We start from the raw sequence: 19,276 nt of genomic DNA on the forward strand, positions 1-19,276 counted from the left end.
GGAGGGCAACCAGATGGTGGCACCAACAAGAAAACGGAATGTGTTCTCCGTCCTGAAGTTGGGGCCCCCGTGCCGAGCAGAGCCGCCCTGCCCTGAGCCGGGGCTGCCGGGGAAACTGAGAAGGCTGAGGGGCCACGCAGGAGGGCAGACGAGATGTGTTGGACAAACTCGCGCCAAGCACGCTGCCCTCAAGGACCTCGGGACAGATGATGGCTGGGAGAAGGGAGCCAGAGGAATGAGCTGAGAACAGTCTGGACCCCACCAACTGGAAGAAAGTCTTCTAGAACCAAGCTGCTTGGCACCAAGCTCGGAGCCCTCACCATAGCCCGTGAGTGGGCAGAGCAGCGTGTCAGGGGTCTGCCCAAGGGTGGCCCCTCTGCGCCTGCGCCCATCCAGTACTCCTCTGCAGACTTGCGGGTTCCCGGGGGCTTTGGCAGGACTCGGGGAGGGCGTCTCCCTGGGAACACAAGTCACTTTCGAGCTGGGCCATAGACACTCTGCGTCCCGGGTCCGCCTACAAACACAAGGATGGCACAGAGACCGGGGGACAGGGTGTGCAGGATTTGCACGAGGCATGGCACCAGGCCCTCTGGGGCTCGTGTCCGGGACTGGCAGCCCAGCGCGGGCAGCGTGAGGGCGGGCTTGGCTCTCGTGGGTCGCGCCGTCTCCGCGGGCTGCGCTATGTTCGCCATGGCAACAGCTGTGTGCCTTTTCTGCATCACTCACTCTGGCTGCTCGGCACAGCGTGGCCTTGTAAGTGACACGGCTGGTGGCCCGCGGTGCTCTCTGGGGGCTGCACCCGCGTGTCCCCGAGCACTTGCCCCTGAGCGACACTGGGACACGCCTTCCCGGGCGCCCACGTGCTCAGGAGGCAAGAGGAAGCCTGTGCCCGGCTGCTGTCCTGTAAACACAGTGGACGCCCCAAAGAGGCAGCGGGCAGCATCCGCCCTCTCCTGGACTGTCCCTGCAGGCAGGAGATCCCCAGGACCTCCCGTCAGCCTGGCCGTGTCCCACACGGGAGCAGCCGGCCAGGGCTGCCCGGCTCTCGGGGACGCGGCGGGAAGGGAGCGACTCCCTCCCCAGATGGGCAGTGCTCTGCTGTCCCCTCTGCAGCCCGACTCACTGTCCAGCCATGGCACTGGGCCTCTTGCTTCCTTCCTGCCCATAGACCGGCCCCTGGGGCACCGTGGTCACGCAGACTCAGTCTTGTGTTAGGCCGTTCTGTGGTGCCAAGACTGCGGGCATCTCCGGAGCTACCACGAAGACCCTGAGCAGTGCCGGCTTCTCTGCACGTGCCTCTCTGAGCACCCGCAGGCACCGGGCCACCTGGGCGTCCTTGTGCCTGACCCAGGGACTCTGAGCCACCACGTCCATGTAGGACGCGCCCCGCGCAGGGCCGCAGAAGGAGACACTCGCAGTGGCTTCTGAGCCGGCAGATGGCAGGAGTTCAGCTGCCACCAGGGCCTCAGAAGGTCTCGGCCTCACACTGTGTCCCGGGAACGAGGTCCCCACGCTTACGGCACATACGTATCCGGTAGCTTCCCGCCCTGCATGTTTCTGGACAGAACCATAACTGATCACCAAGGCTGCGTGGCCACCCCTGGGAGCCAGAGTCCTTCATCCCCGCCCTCCCGGAGCTGATCGATGGCCTGGCCGCCCAGCCGTGCCTGAGGAGTGTTTGCTGCCCAGCACAGAGCCTGTTTGATTCAGTTTGTGAGTCTGCTCGATGGGGAGGAAGTGGTGATAATGAGAAGCATCGTTGCGTGTTTCAGCAGCGTGTTCCAGCTGATGCCAAAGGAGACTCCTGGGCAGGGGGCCTGGAGTGGGGGGCATCTCTCTGGGCGTTGAAATAGGGGTTCCTGTTTCCCGAGAGGATGGGCGCCGGCCTCTGTTCCCGGGGTCCCGAGGTGGTAGAGGATGGGCTAACCAGTAAGTCACCTGCCCACCGGGTTGGTGTCCCCCAGAGCTCAAGGACGTGCTGATCCACGTGGAGAGAATTCCCAAGACAGGCAGGGGGAGGGGTGTCTGTGTCCAGATGAGTGGCCCCTCCCTGCTGACCCCACGGATGGCCCCTCCCTCCTGACCCCCAGATGAACACCAGGACGGACACTCGGAATGACTGCAGAGGAAGGGATTCTGGCCTACCAGAGCAGGGTACAGCATGCACCGGCCTCTCTGTTCACTCTCCTGGACCACATGTGCCCGTGGACAGACATGTTTCGTTTCTCAGTACGTGGCAATGAATCCAGAAGCTCCGACACCGACAGCCCCACGGCACGTAGCGCCTCCTGGCCTCCGCGCCCAGGGGGCTGCCGCAGCACCTGCCCTCACGACGCTCTTCCTCTCCCGGAGGCGGCTCTGCACGTGCTGGCAGCTGGCTGCCAGCCGGCCGCTCTGTAACGGATGCTGCAGAGGAGACTGTTTGCCTCCTGAGCAAACAAGCCGCGCTCTGAATTATTAAACCTGGAGATGAGATGGAGCTGTTTCCAGCAGTTGATCTTGTCTCCTTACGCTTGTCAGGGCAGAGAGACGAGATTTGTGTGGCTGCTGCTTCCTGCCGCCACTTAGAGGAACGGGGAATTCCGGCCCGACCCCAGATGCCCGCTGGACGCCCGTGACGCGCTGTGAAGGGCGCAGAGGGACCCTCGCCCCCAGGCCCCGGAACAGTGACACCTAGCCTGTGTGCACTGGACCTTCCCCTGCCCCCCAGGACCCTCCCCTACCCCCAGACCCACCCCTGCCCCCTGGGACCCTTCCCTGCCCCCAGGACCCTCCCCTGCCTCCCAGAACCCTCCCCTGCTCCCAAACCCACCCCTGCCCCCCTAGGACCCTCCCCTGCCCTCCAGGACCCTCCCCTTCCCCAGACCTTCCCCTGCCCCCACAGAACGCTCCCCCGACCTCCAGGACCCTTCCCTGTCCTCGAACCCTCCCCTGCCCCCCAGGACCCTCCCCTGCCTCCCAGGACTCTCCCCTGTCCCCCAGGACCCTCCCCTGCCCCCAGGCCCGCCCCTGCCCCCCAGGACCCTCCCCTGCCTCCCAGGACTCTCCCCTGTCCCCGGTACCCTCCCCTGTCCCCAGGACCCTCCCCCGCCCCCCAGGACCCTCCCCTGCCCTTCAGGACCCTCCCATGCCCCCAGACCCTCTTCTGCCCCCCAGGGCCCTCCCCTGCCCCAGAACCCATTCCAGCTCCCTGGGACTCACCCCTGCCCCGGGGTGAGCCCCCTCTGCTGGTGTTCGCTCCCCTAGTTGGGGTCCCCCTCAAGGCCTCAGAAGGGCAGAGTTTGTGCTGGAGGGTCCCTGGGTTCGACTCCCAACACCACTGAGAAACACAGGGGGGGACTTAAGTGCCCCGAGAGCCCAGCCTCTGAGCTAGCGTGTCAGAGGCCTGGTTTGCCCCCATACACCATGGACCCCAGCTTGGAGCTCGGGGGTTGGGGGGAGGACTGTGCCCTGCAGGTTCTGGCCAGTTCCGCTCCTGCCCTTGCAGGAAGTCCACTGGCCCATGAGAGAGGCCAGTCCCCACTGTCTAGCCGGGCAGGTCACAGAGCTCCCGGGCAAGATGGCCCAGGCTGGGTGGGCCTGGTGCTCAGTGCTGAGTATACAAGCGGGGACAGGCCTGTCCTCAGTGCTGGCCACCAGGGTCAACTCTGTTGTCTGGCTTCCACCTGTGACCCAGGGCTCTCTGCCCCCAGCCCTGGCCCAGGGCTCAGGGCCCAGCCGTCTCGCAATGTGACGGACAGCCAGCGATTAGTGCTTTGCTGGAGTGAGTCTCTGACCGAGTGTTACCTGGGGACTCTTTCCCGGAGACGATTATAGGAATACTTCGTAATTGAATGCCCCCTGTCAGCTTAATGGACTAGAAGGAATTTAAGTGCTCGAAAAACTGTGATCAGATGTTTTCATCTTGATTAAAACGGTGATGGCTTGAAAGATGGTGAATTTTAAAGAAGGAACCTTGTAAACTTCTCCTGATGTTGATTACCAGGTACACGTCGGAGGGGCTGATATCCAGATGGCAAGTTTTCGGTTCTGCCATCTAAGCTCTTTCTTTAAGTAGCAGGATTTGCTCTGTTCGGGGGCCACGTCAGGTGAAGCTCAGGGCTTACTCCTGGCTCTGCGCTCAGGGATCATTCCTGGTGGGACTCGAGGGATCATCGGCGGGTGCAGAAGATGAAACCCAGGTTGGCCGCACGCAAGGCAGACCCTCCCGCTGGTTACTGCCCTGGTCCCAGGAAGCGACAATCTGGTGCAAATGTTGGGGGCCTCTTGCCATACACAAAATGACCGTGATCCAGAGGCTCACAGATGAATATTGGAACAGAGCAGCTCGCTCTGGGTCTCTGGACCCCAGTTACTTAAAATTTTAGAAGTCTAGGAGCGCGACATCTCATACTTTTTTTTGGATAATGGTGGTGGGAAGGTGTGATGTTGGTGGGATTGGTGTTGAAATATTGAATGTAATCCGTTATTGTAAGCAACTTTATGAAAATAAAATTTAAGATTTTATTTTATTTTTTTTTTTTTGCTGGAGCGATAGCACAGTGGTAGGGCGTGCAGCCAGTCCGGCTGAGCCGGGTTCGATTCCTCCGCCCCTCTCAGAGAGTCCGGCAAGCTCCCGAGAGTATCCCGCCTGCATGGCAGAGCCTGGAAAGCTACCCGCAGCGTATTCAATATGCAAAACACAGTAACAAGAAGTCTCACGATGGAGACGTTACTCGACCCACTCGAGCAAATCAATGAACAACGGGAGGACAGTGTGGACAGCGTGTTTTTATTCAATCACTGTGAGATAGACTCTTACAGGCATCTCATTCATAACAAGCGACACACAAAAAAAATAATCTAGCATCTGCCAGTGGTGCGGGTTTGAGTGGTGGTGGGTAAATTTGAAATAATGGTAGTGGGAAGGTGTAATGGTGGTGGGATTGGTACTTCAACACCAATTATTGAATGTAATCCATTATTGTGAGCAGCTTTATGAAAATAAAATTTAAGATTTTTTATAAAAGAATAAATGTTGGGGGGGTCTCATGAGACCTGCCCCCAGTACAAGCGTGTGCCCAGAGCACGGTTGGGTCCGAGAGTCTGGACCCTAATGCACCGTGACCAATTTGGAGAGTGTAAAGAAAGACGAAAGTGCGTATGTTGAAGTTACCAAGAGCCAGGCAGGGTGGGCGGCCGGGAGCTGGGCTTGGGGCATTGGGAACCCATTCTGACCTAGGGGGCTGTTCTGTACATGGGGTGGTCCTGCGCCAGTGCCTGGCTGTCGACTCGCTGTGCAGTATCTGCCCTTGGGAGGTGCTGAGCAGGTGTTTGTCCCACACAAGCCCGTGGGCTGGCCTGTCGCTGGGTGTGTCTGCGTGGAATGATGAGACTCGGTGCTCCAGTGCGTGTTCCCCTAGGCGGGCTGTTTACTGAGGGGGGATGGGAGGGGGTGACGCGCCCACCTGCCAGGCACCCCAGGCGGCTGGCACCTCACTCCCTGTCCACTGTGTGTAACAGCAGCCCTGTGTGTTGCCGTCTCTGCAGATGGGGCCCATCAGGGCCACCCACCCCTGCAGGCCGAGATGCCGGTCAGCCCCTGCTGGCTCCGGTGTGGAGCGAATGCCTCCCCCCGGACTCGGGACGGACCCTTAACCTCAGAGCCGCCTCCAGGTCCTCCTCCTGGGGCTCGCTGACGCCACTCCACTCCCAGGGGCAGCCCACTTCCCGACTATGCTCAAGTCCTCTCCACGTGGCCCTCAGAGTGGGCGCCCGGCCCGCCCGCCTACTGGTGCTTTCTTCATTCCGGAGGCAGCAGGGAAATTTCTAGACGTTGGCTGGCAGCTACTGCCCATAGGGAGATGGGAAGGGGCCAGCAGGGGGCAGAGCAACAGGGACTGCCTTGGCATGGATGGCACACGGGGCCAAGAGCACCGGAGAACTAGGGCTGCGTTCCTGGGAGCTGGTGCAGCTTTCCTGACCCCAGGAAAGGGGCCCCTTGGAGCAGCAGTCCCGGGCGCTGTCCAGGGTGCTGAAGAGGCACCCTACCCGCAGAGCAGTGCTGTGTCTGTGGAACAGGGCAGGGCCTGCCCACGCATGTCCAGGAGGGACCTCTCCCCGCTCCCGGCTCTCTCACCCAAGGTGGGGCTGTGGGCAGTGCTCAGGGGCGCATGTCCAGGGCTTGGGGGCCCAGAGAGGGACCCCTGGACAGCAGCAGCCTCAGACACGCAGCCACACGGGCCCCTGCACGACAGCCACGCCTGAGCGCTGGCCGGGGCCCCCTGACCCGGGCGTTGCTGGTTTCAGGGACTCTGAGAAAGAGAGACGCCCGAGGCCTTGGTGGCTGGCACCGGGAGGGGCTCCGAAGCCCACTCCCCTCAGCCTTGGCTGTCTGGAGTGTGCGGTGGATGGGGCCCACCCATGCCCCGGGGCACACGGATGATGCAGGCTCATGGGGTGGGGGGAGTTGAAGTCGCGGCTACATCTCCCCCACTCAAAGCCGGTCAGGGAAGCCAAGTCAGGACGAGATCCCCAGCGTGGTTGGACCCTGGTGGCTGCCCACATGCCTTGCACCCAAACGGCAGCCCCGCTTAAAGTTTATCTTTAATTAGATTAAAGTCACGCAGCTCACCTGAATGTATTGACATTTACACCCAGAAATTAATTGGCATTCCATTAACCTCCATCGGCAAATTAATTCTTCGCCTGAAGACCCGGAGCCCTCAGGGGGGGCTGAGGCAGGATTGTGTGTTGGTCTGGGGGCGGCAGCGTGCCCACAGGCTGAACCTCCAAGGGGGAACCGCCTCTTCCCCCCCAAAAGGCCACTGCAGACTCACTTGCTCGTGCTCTCTGGGGGTCGCTCCCTATGCGGGCGGCAATGGCCCCCACCCCCCCCCGGGCGATGACGGCTGTCACTGTCAGTTAATCCTTTTTGCGTGTTCCGGCAGAGCAGGGCAGACCCTCCTCCCCACACAGCGGCTCGCACACAGCATGCCATCGGGCTAAATCAGGACACATCCCCCCGCTGTCTGTCCCAGCACGGAGCCGACGGTGCTGGCGCCTCGGGTGAGGGTCTCTCTCATGGCTGCAGCCGGGTGGGCCTGATGGCGCCTGACCCACTCCCGCCCTCGGACCCGGGAGGCACCTTCCCGAGAACTGGGTAGAAATGTGTGCAGTGAAGGCCGGCCAGGCAGCAGGAGTGCAGTCACGAGAAGTGTCGTTCGTGGGATGTTCCGGGCAGCAGGGGGGTGCACTGGGCCGGGTGTGGCCACGGCTCGGTTGGACGGGGGGGTTGCCACAGAGACGGGCCGCTCTGGGCACAGCCGCTCCCGGAGCTTGTGGCTTGGGACCAGCTTGTCCCTCCCTGTATCCTGCTCCGCTGCCCATGTCCTCACTCTGCTTCCATGGCGAGCACCTGTGGGCGCCTGATCCTGCCCCTCCCCCATCCCCGCTCCACCCCTCCCCCATTCCTGCTCTGCCACCCTGTCCCCTGCCCTGCCCCCTCCTCTGCAGACCTCACCCTTTGCCCTCATCCTTGGGAGCAGCGTGGGACCCCGAGGGTGGATGGTGGAACGGGGTTGGCGTCAGGGAGTACTGAAGTGGCCACCTCGGGAGCCCAGTTCAGAGGCAGACCAGGGGCACCGTACCCAACCCCCTCACTCTCTCTTTCTCTCTCTCTTCACAGCATGGACAGCGCCTCGGACGAGGTCATGCGGATTGATGTGGCTATCGCAGAGCCCGGAGAGCCGGCGGCCGCCCAGCTGGTCACATGGCAGGTGGAGTACCCGGGAGCCATCACGTCCGACCTGGGCATCTCCAAGATCTACGTGAGCCGCAAAGAGCTGCTTAGCATCGTCCCGCTGGCCACGGTAAGGGGCGTGGGTGTGGGTGCAGGCTGCTCGACTCCAGCTAGTGTCTGTGCCGTCAGAGGCATCCACCTTCCGCAGAATCAGGATGCTGGCGACTGCCCTGCTCACAAGGCACAGCCTGTCTGTGCTCCTGAGTGCTCTGAGCAGCAGGGTACCCAGACGACACTGAGTCACGGGCTGGAGCCAGGCACGCCGCGGGGGGAGTAGGCCACGCTCCCCTTCGCTTTCACGAGGCCGAGATGGAGCTAGTGGGGCTTGTGGGCTGCCGCTCGGGGCGAGATGCAGAACTCCGTCTCCAGGAAAGCTTGGAAATGAGATGCAGTTAAGAGCTTACATTCAAAGCTAATTTTCCAAAAGACCTTTTTCCTCCCTCAATGTTTGCCTATTTTTCCCCCTGAAGCCTACAGTCGTAAAAGCTTTTATTATTTTTAAAATCTGCCCATGTATTTCTCTGCATTTTATTACTTCAGTATTTTCTGTTCAGGAAATGATGCTTTATTGTCTCTGGGTAAATGTACTTTTGTCCTTTGGGAGAAAGTTCCAGGAGGAGGGCCATTAGCGAGCGTCTGCATTTGTCTGCCCGGTGCCCTGGCGACCGTGCCCTGGCCACCCAGACCAGGCTGGGCTTTGATTCCTTAGAACAGTGGGGGTTCGTCTTTCTGGGGTGAGGAGCCAGTCTCAAGGCTCGACAGTGCCCGTCCGCCTCCCTGCCAGCCCCACTCAGGGCTGGGACAAGAGGTGGCTGGTGACTGGGGCAGCGCTAGCTCGTCCTACAAGGTGTTTTCTGCTGCGGACCCCAGAATGTTGTTTGTGGATGGGCAGTGGGATATAATCCATGGGCAGGTGTGGTGGGGTGTGGCCAGCTGGAGGGGGCACCAGGGAGGCGAGGGTACCTGCCCAGCCCGCTGCAGCTGTGACAGAGAGGACGGAGACAGGGTGGTGGGCGGGGGAGATAGGCTAGGCTGAGCCGGTGGGCTAGGCTGAGCCCGGCCGACGGTGCTCAGGACAGAAGGTGCTCGCAGCCTCAGGGACCGGGTACCCCGGGGCAGAGAGCCAACTCCATGAGGAAGGAGAGTGTTTGCGAAGCGAGAACCGGATGGGGCGGATGGCAAGTGGTTGGTGAGCCCGTGTCCCATCAGGAAACCAGAGCCAAGGGCGCGGGGCCCGAGTTCGATTCCCAGCATCCCATGGGGTTCCCCAGCACTGCCAAGGGTGATTCCTGAGTACAGAGCCAGGAGTCACCCTGAGCACCACCGGATGAGACCCAAAAAGACCAAATAAATAGGCCATCCCGTTGATCATCGATTTGCTCGAGCGGGCCCAGTAACATCTCCATTGGAGACTTTGTTGTTACTGTGTTTGGCATATCATATACGTCACGGGGAGCTTGCCAGGCTCTGCCATGTGGGCGAGATACTCTTGGTAGCTTGCCGGGCTCTCAGAGAGGGGCGGAGGAATCGAACTCGGGTCGGCCATGTTGGCTGCGTGCAAGGCAGACGCCCTACCTGCTGTGCTATCGCTCCAGCCCCACCAAATAAATAACATTAAAACAAAGAGGTCAGTCCCCAGATGTACCTGATATGGGGAGAGAGCAGAGACCAGGAGCCCGTGCCCCCTTGCCCGGAGTTGCCGGTCAACTCCGGAGGGAGCTCAGAGCTGCCCCTGCTGTGGCCGGCATGTGACCAGGTCCCTCCCACTAAGGCCACGGGTCACACCTCCTCGGCTTCCGTCCCTCCTCTTGGCCTCTCTGCCAGGCCAGCACTGGCCACAGCCCCTGGAGAGGGAGCTGGTGTGGCCACAGGAGCGGCTGAGCTAGTCTCTGCTGAGCACTGGCACTGAGCAAGCACAGAAATGAGTATTCCTGGCAGTCTCCGCGTACAGAGCCCGTGTGCGGGCCAGACCAGGCACGGGGTCTGTGTGCTAGGCCATGTGCAGGCCACGGCCGAGACCCCTCCAGACCACGTTCCAGAGACCACACACAGGCACGGACAAAGTCCACGATGAGACACGCTCAGAAGCCCGCACACGCCCAGGTCAGCTTGTGTAGAGCCGACAGCTGCCGGTCTGGCCGCGCCTGCCCGTGCAGGGCTCCCTGCACCCACACCCACGCCCCTTACCGTGGCCAGCGGGACGATGCTAAGCAGCTCTTTGCGGCTCACGTAGATCTTGGATGGGCAGTGGGATATAATCCATGGGCAGGTGTGGTGGGGTGTGGTTCGTGGACCCATGGACAGGTGTAGTGGGATGTGTGTGGATCCGTGGACAGGTGTGGTGGGGTGTGGCTCATGAATTCGTGGACAGGTGTGGTGGTCCATGGTCTGGGGATCTGTGGACAGGTGTGGTAGTCTGTGGTCCATGGATGGGTGTTATGGGATAAGGTTCGCAGATTTGTGGACATAGCTTGGCCCGTGGACGGATGAAAGGCCAAGGCATCTGGGCACACGCTCTCGGTGCTAAATGAAGGAAAGCTTCCCTACCTCCCAACAGGTGTGGTCCTGTGAGCGTGGGCTGCCGTGGTTGATCGGCCACTTGGTGTGTGGAGAGAGGAACCTAGGTCAGGGTCCCCTGATTCTGGGGCACTGCACTCCTTCCTGGGCACCACCTCCTCCAGGCAGTCTTCCTGGCTGCTTGCAGTCAGACCTGTTTTGTGCACCCAGCACTGTCCCGGCTCCTGGTGAGGAAAGTGGCTAACTCAGGGGCGCAAACGCAGGAGCTCCGGGAACTCACTGAGGTTCCACCACTGGGAGCTGGACCAGGCAAAAGCTGGGCCCCAGAGTGCTCAGAGAGCTCACAAGTCCCTCAGGATCCTGACTGAAGCCGCCGAGACCCCTCCGGGGCTCGGGCCCTTCCAAAGCTGCCTGCATGCCCTCCCGACGGCTGTCTGGTCTCCCTCACTCACAGGAGCAGGTCCACTTGCAGGATCCAACACAAAGAGTAGCCAGACCACCTCTTGCTGACCGCAGGCTTTGTGGGGGTGCAGGAGTCCCGTTCTCTGCTGCCGCATGTGTCTCCTCGAATGCAGGACCTGCAGACGGTCGCCCCATCCCCACAGGCGCCTCACCACAGCGCTGTCTCCCTGAGGGCCTCCGAGTCGAGTGTCTCTCCCACAGACCAGAGCTGCCCAGTGTCCACTCTGGAGGAGGCCAGCTGGGCTCTGGGCTTCTCTGAAGCGGTGATGCCTGGCGGTCACCAGCTGAACCGGGAGCAAGCAAGAACTTGTGCCTCCGGCCAGGGTGGGGCAGGGCTGGGGACCAGCCCACTGCCAGAGATCTTTGGAACCTGCTAGTGCCGGACGCAGCCTCAGGGAAATGTGTGCGAGAGAGTGGATGGGTCCTCTGGGCAGGCGTCACCGTCACACACACTCCTGAAGGGGGCTGGTCTCAGAGGTGACCTGGTGCCGTGACCACAGGGCTGTCCCTGGTCTCACGGCGGCCTCCCCCCGTCCCACCCATGCTGCCCAGGAGTGTAGCCCCGTCCAGGTGCCTGAGCCTCTGTGAGCTCCCGGCAGCCTGGGGACGGGCAGTGAGCACTGCATTAGAGGGTACGGCAGCTCGGCCACCCTGGGCACCAGAGCAGGAGACTCTGAGCCAAGACGTGCCGGCCACGCGCTCACCGGGCAGGGGCGAGGGGGGCCGAGTTCTCCTGGGAGCCACCTTGCAGAGCTGAGCTCTGGTCACCGGACTGGGCCCCCAGACCCTTGAGAGAAGGAGATACCAGGACAGGAAGTGGCCAGTAGCCTTGTGGGGGCAAGGGGTGAGGGCAGCCTGGCTGACGGTGGACGCTGGTGTCCCAGGCTGCCACACAGAAATTGCTTTCCCAGGCTGCAGGCCTGAGGGCCCAGCTGTCACTCAGCCCTGCCTCGAAGCAGCCAACACGGAGCGAATGGGCCTGGCCGGGCCCACCAACTGCTCCCAGACGCCCAGGTATCTGTCCATAGAATTTACAGGCGGCACCAAAAATATGCTTCTGGGCTTTTACTCAGCCATTCATCAATTAAGAAAACTGCTGTCCACCGCAGGCTACTGGGAGCCCAGTTGGACGGCATCCTTGCACTGTGCCGCAGGCCCAACGGCCGCCCACGACGCTAAACACTGGAGAATGTGGCTCCATCCAACAGGAAGTGGGGGGCTGCTCACCTCGACCTCCTGTCGGGGGGCTCCCCAACATATTGCAGGCGGGCGACCAGCCCTGGTGATGTGTCAGCCCCTTGGGAGGGGGCGAGGGGCAGAAGGCGACTGGGGGCCTCTCCCCTTTGCCGTGAACAGTCGCGGTAAGAAGGGGCGCTCGCTCAGAGCAGAGTGAGCTGCGGTGGGTTCCTCTAGGGGGCTCGGCCGGGGCGACTTTGCACCAACTCCCTTCCGCAAGACCGCCGTCCACCAGCAGCCGGGAGGGGCCCCACTGCCCGCTGTGCTGACAGATCCATAATGAAAACGAAGTGCTCGGCCCTCGCCAGGGTGCCGCTCGCGCGGGATAATGAGGCGACATATGGGGAGAGAAGGCGCGGCTCAGCCCCGGGCCTGCTAAGCATGTTCACGGGCTTCAGAGAGTCCTGTCCATAAATCTCACCTTCCCACCTGGAGACGTGACCAGCCCGTTAACTTGTTTCGTCCAGGGCCGTTGGGACTGCCCAGGGTCCGAGAGCCCGTCTCTGGGACACACAAGGACACAGAGCCTGTGTTTGTGGCCGGAGCAGGCATCCAGCCTGACTGCCCAATACCAGTCCAGGCGTCCCAAACGCCTGACGTCCTCGGGGAATGCACTGCTGAGAGCTGACAGAGGGGACGGCTCACCGCGGGCAGCTGGGCACCTCCCTCCCTGGCCCCTCAAGGGCTTTCATGGGAAGCTGAGACTGTGGGTCACATGGTTGGCACAGGACAAGCCACGTGACTTTCTGTGAAACTCGGTATCTCAGCGTGGACCGCCACCACGCCCGGACACGCCTGCACGGCAGCAGGACCCAGGGTGCGGGTCTGTGGATGGACATGGACACCTTGCTAGGGCATGAGGCGTTTCTCTTCCGAACGGCCGGTGCAGGACAGCGGGAGGAAGCAGCGGTCTGCCCCTCGGCATCTCTCCCCTCAGCGCCTCCCCCCTCAGAATCTTTCCCCTCAGTGTCTCTCCCCTTCAGCATCTCTCCCCTCAGCATCTTTCCCATCAGCTTCTGTCTCCCCATCAGTGTCTCTCCCCTCAGTATTCCCTCCCCCAGCATCTCTCCCCCTCAGTGTCTCTTCCCTCAGCGTCTCTCCCCCTCAGTGTCTCCTCCTCGGTGTCTCTGTCCTGCCATCGCCTCCTCACAGGCGCCTGTCCAGTGCCTGCCCCGCGCGTCTTGGGCTTGGGATGGTGGCTCCGTGGCCTTCATCCCGAGTTTCCTTGGGGAGCCCCTGCCCTGCCTTTCTAGGAGCAGGACCCAGCGCCTCTTAGGGTGTCAGTCGTATGTGTGGTGACACAGGGATGCCGCTGCTTTCCGCCTTGCAAGCGCCCGGTTGCTTCGTCACAGCCTTCCAGTCAGGCTCCCCACCGCCGTGCTGTGCGCGACCCCTGAGCTGCTGCTCGGTGCCTTCCCGGGTCCGCCAGCCACTGCCCTGTCACCCGTGGAGCTGAGCTCCTGGACCGTGCAGCCAGCGGCCATGACTGCGGTGCAGGGGGCGAGGGCGGGTCCACGCTGAGAGGGCGTGAGGAGAGGGCGGAGAGCAATTAGGCGAGGATCATCTCTTCCCTCTGCATTTGGGGGGGGAGGGAGGTGACAACCCTACGAAAACTGCGACCCAGCTACGCTCCCAGAGAGAGCCAAGGGGGTGAGTGGCCAAGGTTGTTCCTCCTCCCACATGTTGGCGCAGGCGGGTAAACTGAGGCACTCTGGCATCCTAGGAGTGGAAGCAGCTCCTGGATGCTCCCCCCGCCCCCACCGCCTGCCCCACCACCCACACTCAGCGCGCGCCTCCCCGGGACACCGTCCTCCCCAGCACACCCACCCAGGAGAGGGGGCCGCTCTCCTCCTGAGCCCAGTGCTCCCATGAGCAGTGAGTGTCCCCGTCCTGCTGGTCGTCCCCGTGAGACGCGTCACTCGGTGCTTGGCTCCAGAGCAAGGACGCGGGTCTGGGCACCCTGGAAGGACACGAACGGATTCATGACCAGAGCCCCCGGCTGTTTCCGGACCCCAGAGAGAGCCCTCCTGGCCTTCCCCACCCACATGCGTGCTGGCACATGTTCCGTGTGTGTGTGTGTGTGTGTGTGTGTGTGTGTGCGCGCGCGCGCGCGCGCGCAGGGGCACATGCCTCTGTGCCACACGTGTACCTGCACAGACCTTCTGCGTGACGCGGATTCCGGCACCTGGAGCGTCAGTGGGGCAGCTCAGGCTCTGACAGGGAACGGGATGTCCCTAGGCGCCACAGCCGGGACTGCACCAGGCAGAACATCTCAGTGGAGAGAGAGGCCAGAGCAGGCTCGGGACAGAGCTGCTGGGAGAGCCCAGTTGGTGCGGGAAGGTGGTGTACAGAATAGCAAGGTGTCGGTGTGCTGGGGACTGGGGCCTGGGCTCGAACCCAGAGCCAGATGTCAGAGCAGCCCCGGGTGCTGTGTGCCCGCTGCTGCGCTGGCCAGGGACCTGCTTCCTGCCCCGCTGAGCCTGTGGGATGGTGCCGGGCTGCATCCCCCAAGAGCAGGGGAGCCCCTCACCAGTTCTGCCCTCGCCCACACCCGCTTCGTGCCCACACTACACCTTGTGTGCCCCTAATGTGGGCACGGAACAGACTGTGGGCGGGGCTGGGGCATCAGGAGGCCTCATGCCCCCAGGGAGCCCCCCAGGACCCCCCACAGACTCACACCCCCAGGAGCCCCCCTAGGATCCCTCCACAGACTCATGCCCCCAGGATCCCCCCACAGACTCACACCCCCAGGGAGACCCCAGGACCCCCCACAGACTCACACCTCCAGGGAGACCCCAGGACCCCCCACAGACTCACACCTCCAGGGAGCCCCTCCAGGACCCCCCACAGACTCACACCCCCAGGGAGCTCCCCCAGATTCTCCCACAGATTCACACCCCCCAGGGACCCCCCCAGGACCACCCACAGACTCACACCCCCAGGCCCCGCCACCACCCCGCAGCTGTTTCTGTTCCATGGAATCAGTTCCTGACTCACCTGGGCCCCTGTCCGCAGGTGCTTGCGGGGAGCAAACCTGGGTAAACAGCCTGAAAACGTGGGCCCGTGCAGGGCTGCTGGCCGCTGCTGGCCCTCTCCCGGCTGCCCGGGGCTGTATTTGCACGCGGGGCGGGGCGGGGGGGAGCCCCTACGCACAGATTCACGCAAGTATGCAGAGATGCCGTGAAAATAAAAATAGTTGCAGCCGCCGACGTGCCTCTTGGCTCTGGCCCTGTGGACGGCGGGTCCCTGACATGGCGCTAGCGTGAGGGGCGGCTCTCACAGGTGACCCAAGGAACGTGGAGAACAAGGACGAGCGGACCCGTGTCTCAGAGGCACCTATCCTGGAGGCCCCCAGGGAAGCAGAGCGAGCATTGGCAGCGGTCACGCTGGGCCCTGCTCGAGTCTGCAGTGGGATCCAAACCCATGCAGATCCCTGCTAATAATAGCCCCAGTGGCTGCCACGACGCAGGTGTCAGGCCGGGTCTGCGGTGGCCGGGACTGGGAGGGCCAGAGAGTCTGACCACCAGCGCTGGACGTCACCCACACACCCCATCAGCAGCGCCTCGGGGCTCCCTCCCTACACCCCAGCACGGGGCCTAGCTGGACGTGGCCTCCTGCTCCTCGAAGGACATTGGAGACCCCCAAGTGTCAGGAGAGTCAGGAACCCCCAAACCTCACCAGCTCCTTCTTCCAGAGGTCAGGCGTGGTGATGTGTGTGGCTCCCACCCACAGTGACAGCCCAGAGCACTGCAGGGGTGAGAGGGGAAGCGGAGGGCTGTGCAGGGGTGAGTGGGGGTCCGGGAGGCTGTGTAGGGGTGAGTGGGGGTGGTCCAGGGGGCTGTGCAGAGGTGAGTGCGGGGGGTTAGGGAAGTTGTGCAGGGGTGAGTGTGCCGAGGGGCTCAGGGGGGAGGCTGTGCAGGGGTGAGTGGTGTGTAAAGTGAGTGGGGGGGGGTGTTTGGGGTATCGGAGGGGATTGCCCCGGGGGTGTACCAGGTGGGGCCAAAGGGAGGCTTGCAGGGATGAGTGCGGGGGCTGGAGGTGCAGGGGTGAGGGTCCGGGAGACTGTGCAGGGTGAGTGCTGGGTCAGGTCAGGGAAGGGGGGAGCAATGATAAGCATGCAGGATTCTCCAGGGCCCAGGGCTCCCCTGTTTCTGTGCTCTGGAACCCTCTCTAGGAGAACCCGGCTGCTCAGCGGGCCGTGTTGCCCCGGGTGGCCTGGGGGGCTGGGCTGGTCCCATCGCCTCCACTCTGGCACCTGCGTCCACTCTGCCCGTGGGGCAGCGGCCATGCAGGACGCTCATGGTGTCCAGCCATGAGTGTGGGAGAGCCGAGGACAGGAGGCGCTCCCTTCCCCCGCCCCCCCCCCCCCCCACACACACCTTCCCGGCACCCTTGAAGCTTCGGCTGTCTTTGTGCTGGACTAATTTCAGGCTTTGAAGGCGCCGGGAGGAAGTGTGAGGTTTGAAGTTTGCGGGTGAAAATGATTAAGCGTAATTGGGAAGCGACAGGCGAGAAGGCTCACCGAAGAGGCCCGCGGAACTCAGAACAAAAGCTTCGGAGCAGTGATTGCTTCCCGCGCGCTGGCATCGCTGCGAGGGGCCGGGGACGCGGGGGGCACGTGCCGCTACGTCTCCTCATCCGCTCCGCGGAGATGCGTGCGGGGAGCGAGCGGGTCCTATCATCGGTGTCAGCTCCACGCTGGCCCCGCGGGCTGGTGCGAGGAGGTGGGCTAGCCGTGAGAGCCACACATGGGCATTCTGAGCTTCCCGGGCTCTGGATTCAGGGATCACTCAGGGACCAACCTGCGCTGGGAGAAACATCAGCCCCATGTGAGACTTTAGACCCTTTCTCTCAGCGGCAGAAAACCCAGCTCGGTTACGTGAAACAGGAAAAAAGGCGTTCTCCTGGAAAGGCCCTGCATGTAGGCTTCAGGCATGGCTCCATCCAGGCCATGCCGTGAGCCTTGGGTGCTCCTGACAGGCACTGGTCTCCGTCCGTCGGACTCTGGTCTGCAACAGCGACCTCCGTGAGCCGGCCCTGGGTCGCACAGTGGACACAGTCCACCAGCCATAGTCCCTGCGCCCCCCTTCTCGCCACCCCCCCAGGGCCCTGGCTTGCCCCCTGAACAATTCCCATGTGTCTACAGGGGCAGGAAGCTGCCGGGAGCAACTTGAACCGGCATCCTGGGAGAGCTGCACCTGGCTGGTCTGAGTGACGTCCACCCGGGGGTGCCCGGTCCCTGCTGGGCTGTCAGCCCCCACCCCGCCCCACTCGAGGCTGGCTGGGCGGTGGTCACTCCGCGGCCCACGGGCAGCAGGGCAGGAAGTTCTGTCTGGGGCTGTAGCTCAGGGGAGCTGCTGGTGGGAAGGGTCCCCCCACTGGTACGCCCCCTGCCCAGTGTGTGTGGGGCTGTCTGGGCTCCTCCCCTGGGGGCAGAGGTCGCAGGGCGGGGGCAGAGGTCAGGCTGGCTCCTGCCCAAACAGCAGTGTCCATCCGCTCACCCTAGAAAGGGAGGCCATGGGCACAGGCCAGTGTCCAGTCCCTTAGGCGGCTGTCCGGCTCGGGTTCTGAGCCCTGCCCTTTCTCTGCGCCCCTCTGGCCGGTTCCTGTACCCTGGGCTGCCCTGGCACGTGTGTGTCACCCTGCAAAGTGCCCCGAGGGCACCAGGCTGGTGTCCCCAAGGCTGGGCCCGATCGGTGGTGGGGACGACCCACGGCCCCTGTTGCAGGCAAGTCCCTGGCCATGCGGGAACATTCCGGTTTGTTACAGGGAGGCACAGCCCCAATTGTCTCTGGAACATTCCCATTCCCCATTAACAGGCAAGGCAGAGGCCCAGAGACGCTCCCTGTCCCAGCCTGCTGGCCAAGGGCCACGCTGGCAGCCCCCGCTTCTCCATCTTGCTGGTAACTGGTTAGTTATGTATCTATGTCAGCGGGGCTCCGGCCCCCTGCTCTGTGCCATGACTTACCAGCCACTCCTCCGTACATTCTCCATCAGGCTGTTCCACGCTGTCCATCCAGGTGCCTGATCTGAGACCAAGTGTGGACACGCGCCTCATAGCCCCAGCTGGCCTTGGCCGGGGTCCGGCGGGGTGGGGGCATTGGGCTGCTGAGCCTGGCTTTCCCGGGGGATGGGAGGAGGGAAAGTTTCTTCACACCCATATTTTAGGCACCACGATGGAAATAGTATCGTGGCGGTGGATCAAAATAGCTGATCGGGGGGAGAGTGAGTTCCAGCCACCCACCTCACCAGGCTGCTCTGCCCACTCAGGGCTGTGGGGGGCGGGCAGGGAGGGTGCCCAGGCCAGTCCCACTGACAGGCCCATCAGCGCCCGCCACACCCCGGGCCCCCTCCCCAGGGCGCAGGTCCCCGCGGGGGGCATCTGAGACCCCCACCTACCTACCGAACGCCCCTGGGCCCTGCCCTGTGTCCATTGGCGAGTGCGGGGCCGAGTGGGCACAGTGGGGCAGGTGACATGTGGTGGGCATCGGCCTCATGTGTGCCCAGTGGGCCTCCGCCCTGCCCAGGGCCTGGGGGGGCCATGTGCTCTTCACGTCGCCCGCAGTGACATGGCGGACCAGCACCAGGCTCAGAGACGAGAGCCTGCCTGCATGTTCCCCTCCTCCTCCAGTCTGGGCGTGTGGGCTGGTCACTGGCAGCCAGGCTCACATCTGCCCGGGCTGGGTTGTCCCTCCTGACCCCCAGATTCCCACCAGACAGCGTTGCCAGCAGAAAAAAACATCCTCAAAATGCTTTTCCCAGCATTTGAAAACGGCCTCTGGCCGGAACCTTTCCAATCCTCCCTGCCCCGGGACAGCCGTGCCGTGACCGCCTCTGGCCTGTGGGCCGGGAGGGAGGAGGAGCGAGTCCGGGCCCTGAGCAGGGCTGGCGGCCCGTGCAGGTGTCTGGGGCCACACGTGGGACAGCACTGCCGCCCCCGAGCCCCCAGCGGCCAGCTGGGCCGGTTGCCATGGAAACGCCGGGAACCTCAGGAGCCCTGGAGTGAATTCCCTGTGGAGGCGGCGGAGATGCCGCAGCGTTTGGCCCTGGCAGGCGCTGGGGGATACATTGGCCTCGCCGCCACCGCACCCACGTGCCAGGAGGCTTCGGGGAGAAGCAGACATGACCCCGGCTGTCTCCCTCATACCTGCTTCACTCCAAGGGCCCTGAAAAGCCCCTGCCCTCCATGCCCTGAAGATGGACCCCCCTCCCTTCCATGTCTGCAGCCTCTGGCACCCGACCTTCGCCCTCCGTCCCTCCCTCCCAAGTCACAGCCTGGCC

General features: G+C 63.0%; 1 protein-coding gene across 1 annotated transcript in view; it reads left to right on the forward strand.

Annotated features, from left to right (window-relative positions):
• Positions 1-19,276, forward strand: part of LOC130024689 (transmembrane protein 132D-like) — a 124,482-nt gene that overhangs the window by 79,700 nt on the left and 25,506 nt on the right. The window contains exons 5-6 of the mRNA XM_056115384.1: positions 538-552; positions 7,676-7,850. Of these exons, the coding sequence (XP_055971359.1) occupies positions 538-552; positions 7,676-7,850 (190 nt within the window). The remainder of the gene's footprint in view (positions 1-537; positions 553-7,675; positions 7,851-19,276) is intronic.

The sequence above is a fragment of the Sorex fumeus genome, unplaced genomic scaffold (assembly GCF_029834395.1).
Source record: "Sorex fumeus unplaced genomic scaffold, SorFum_2.1 ptg000029l, whole genome shotgun sequence".
Lineage (NCBI taxonomy): Eukaryota > Metazoa > Chordata > Mammalia > Eulipotyphla > Soricidae > Sorex > Sorex fumeus.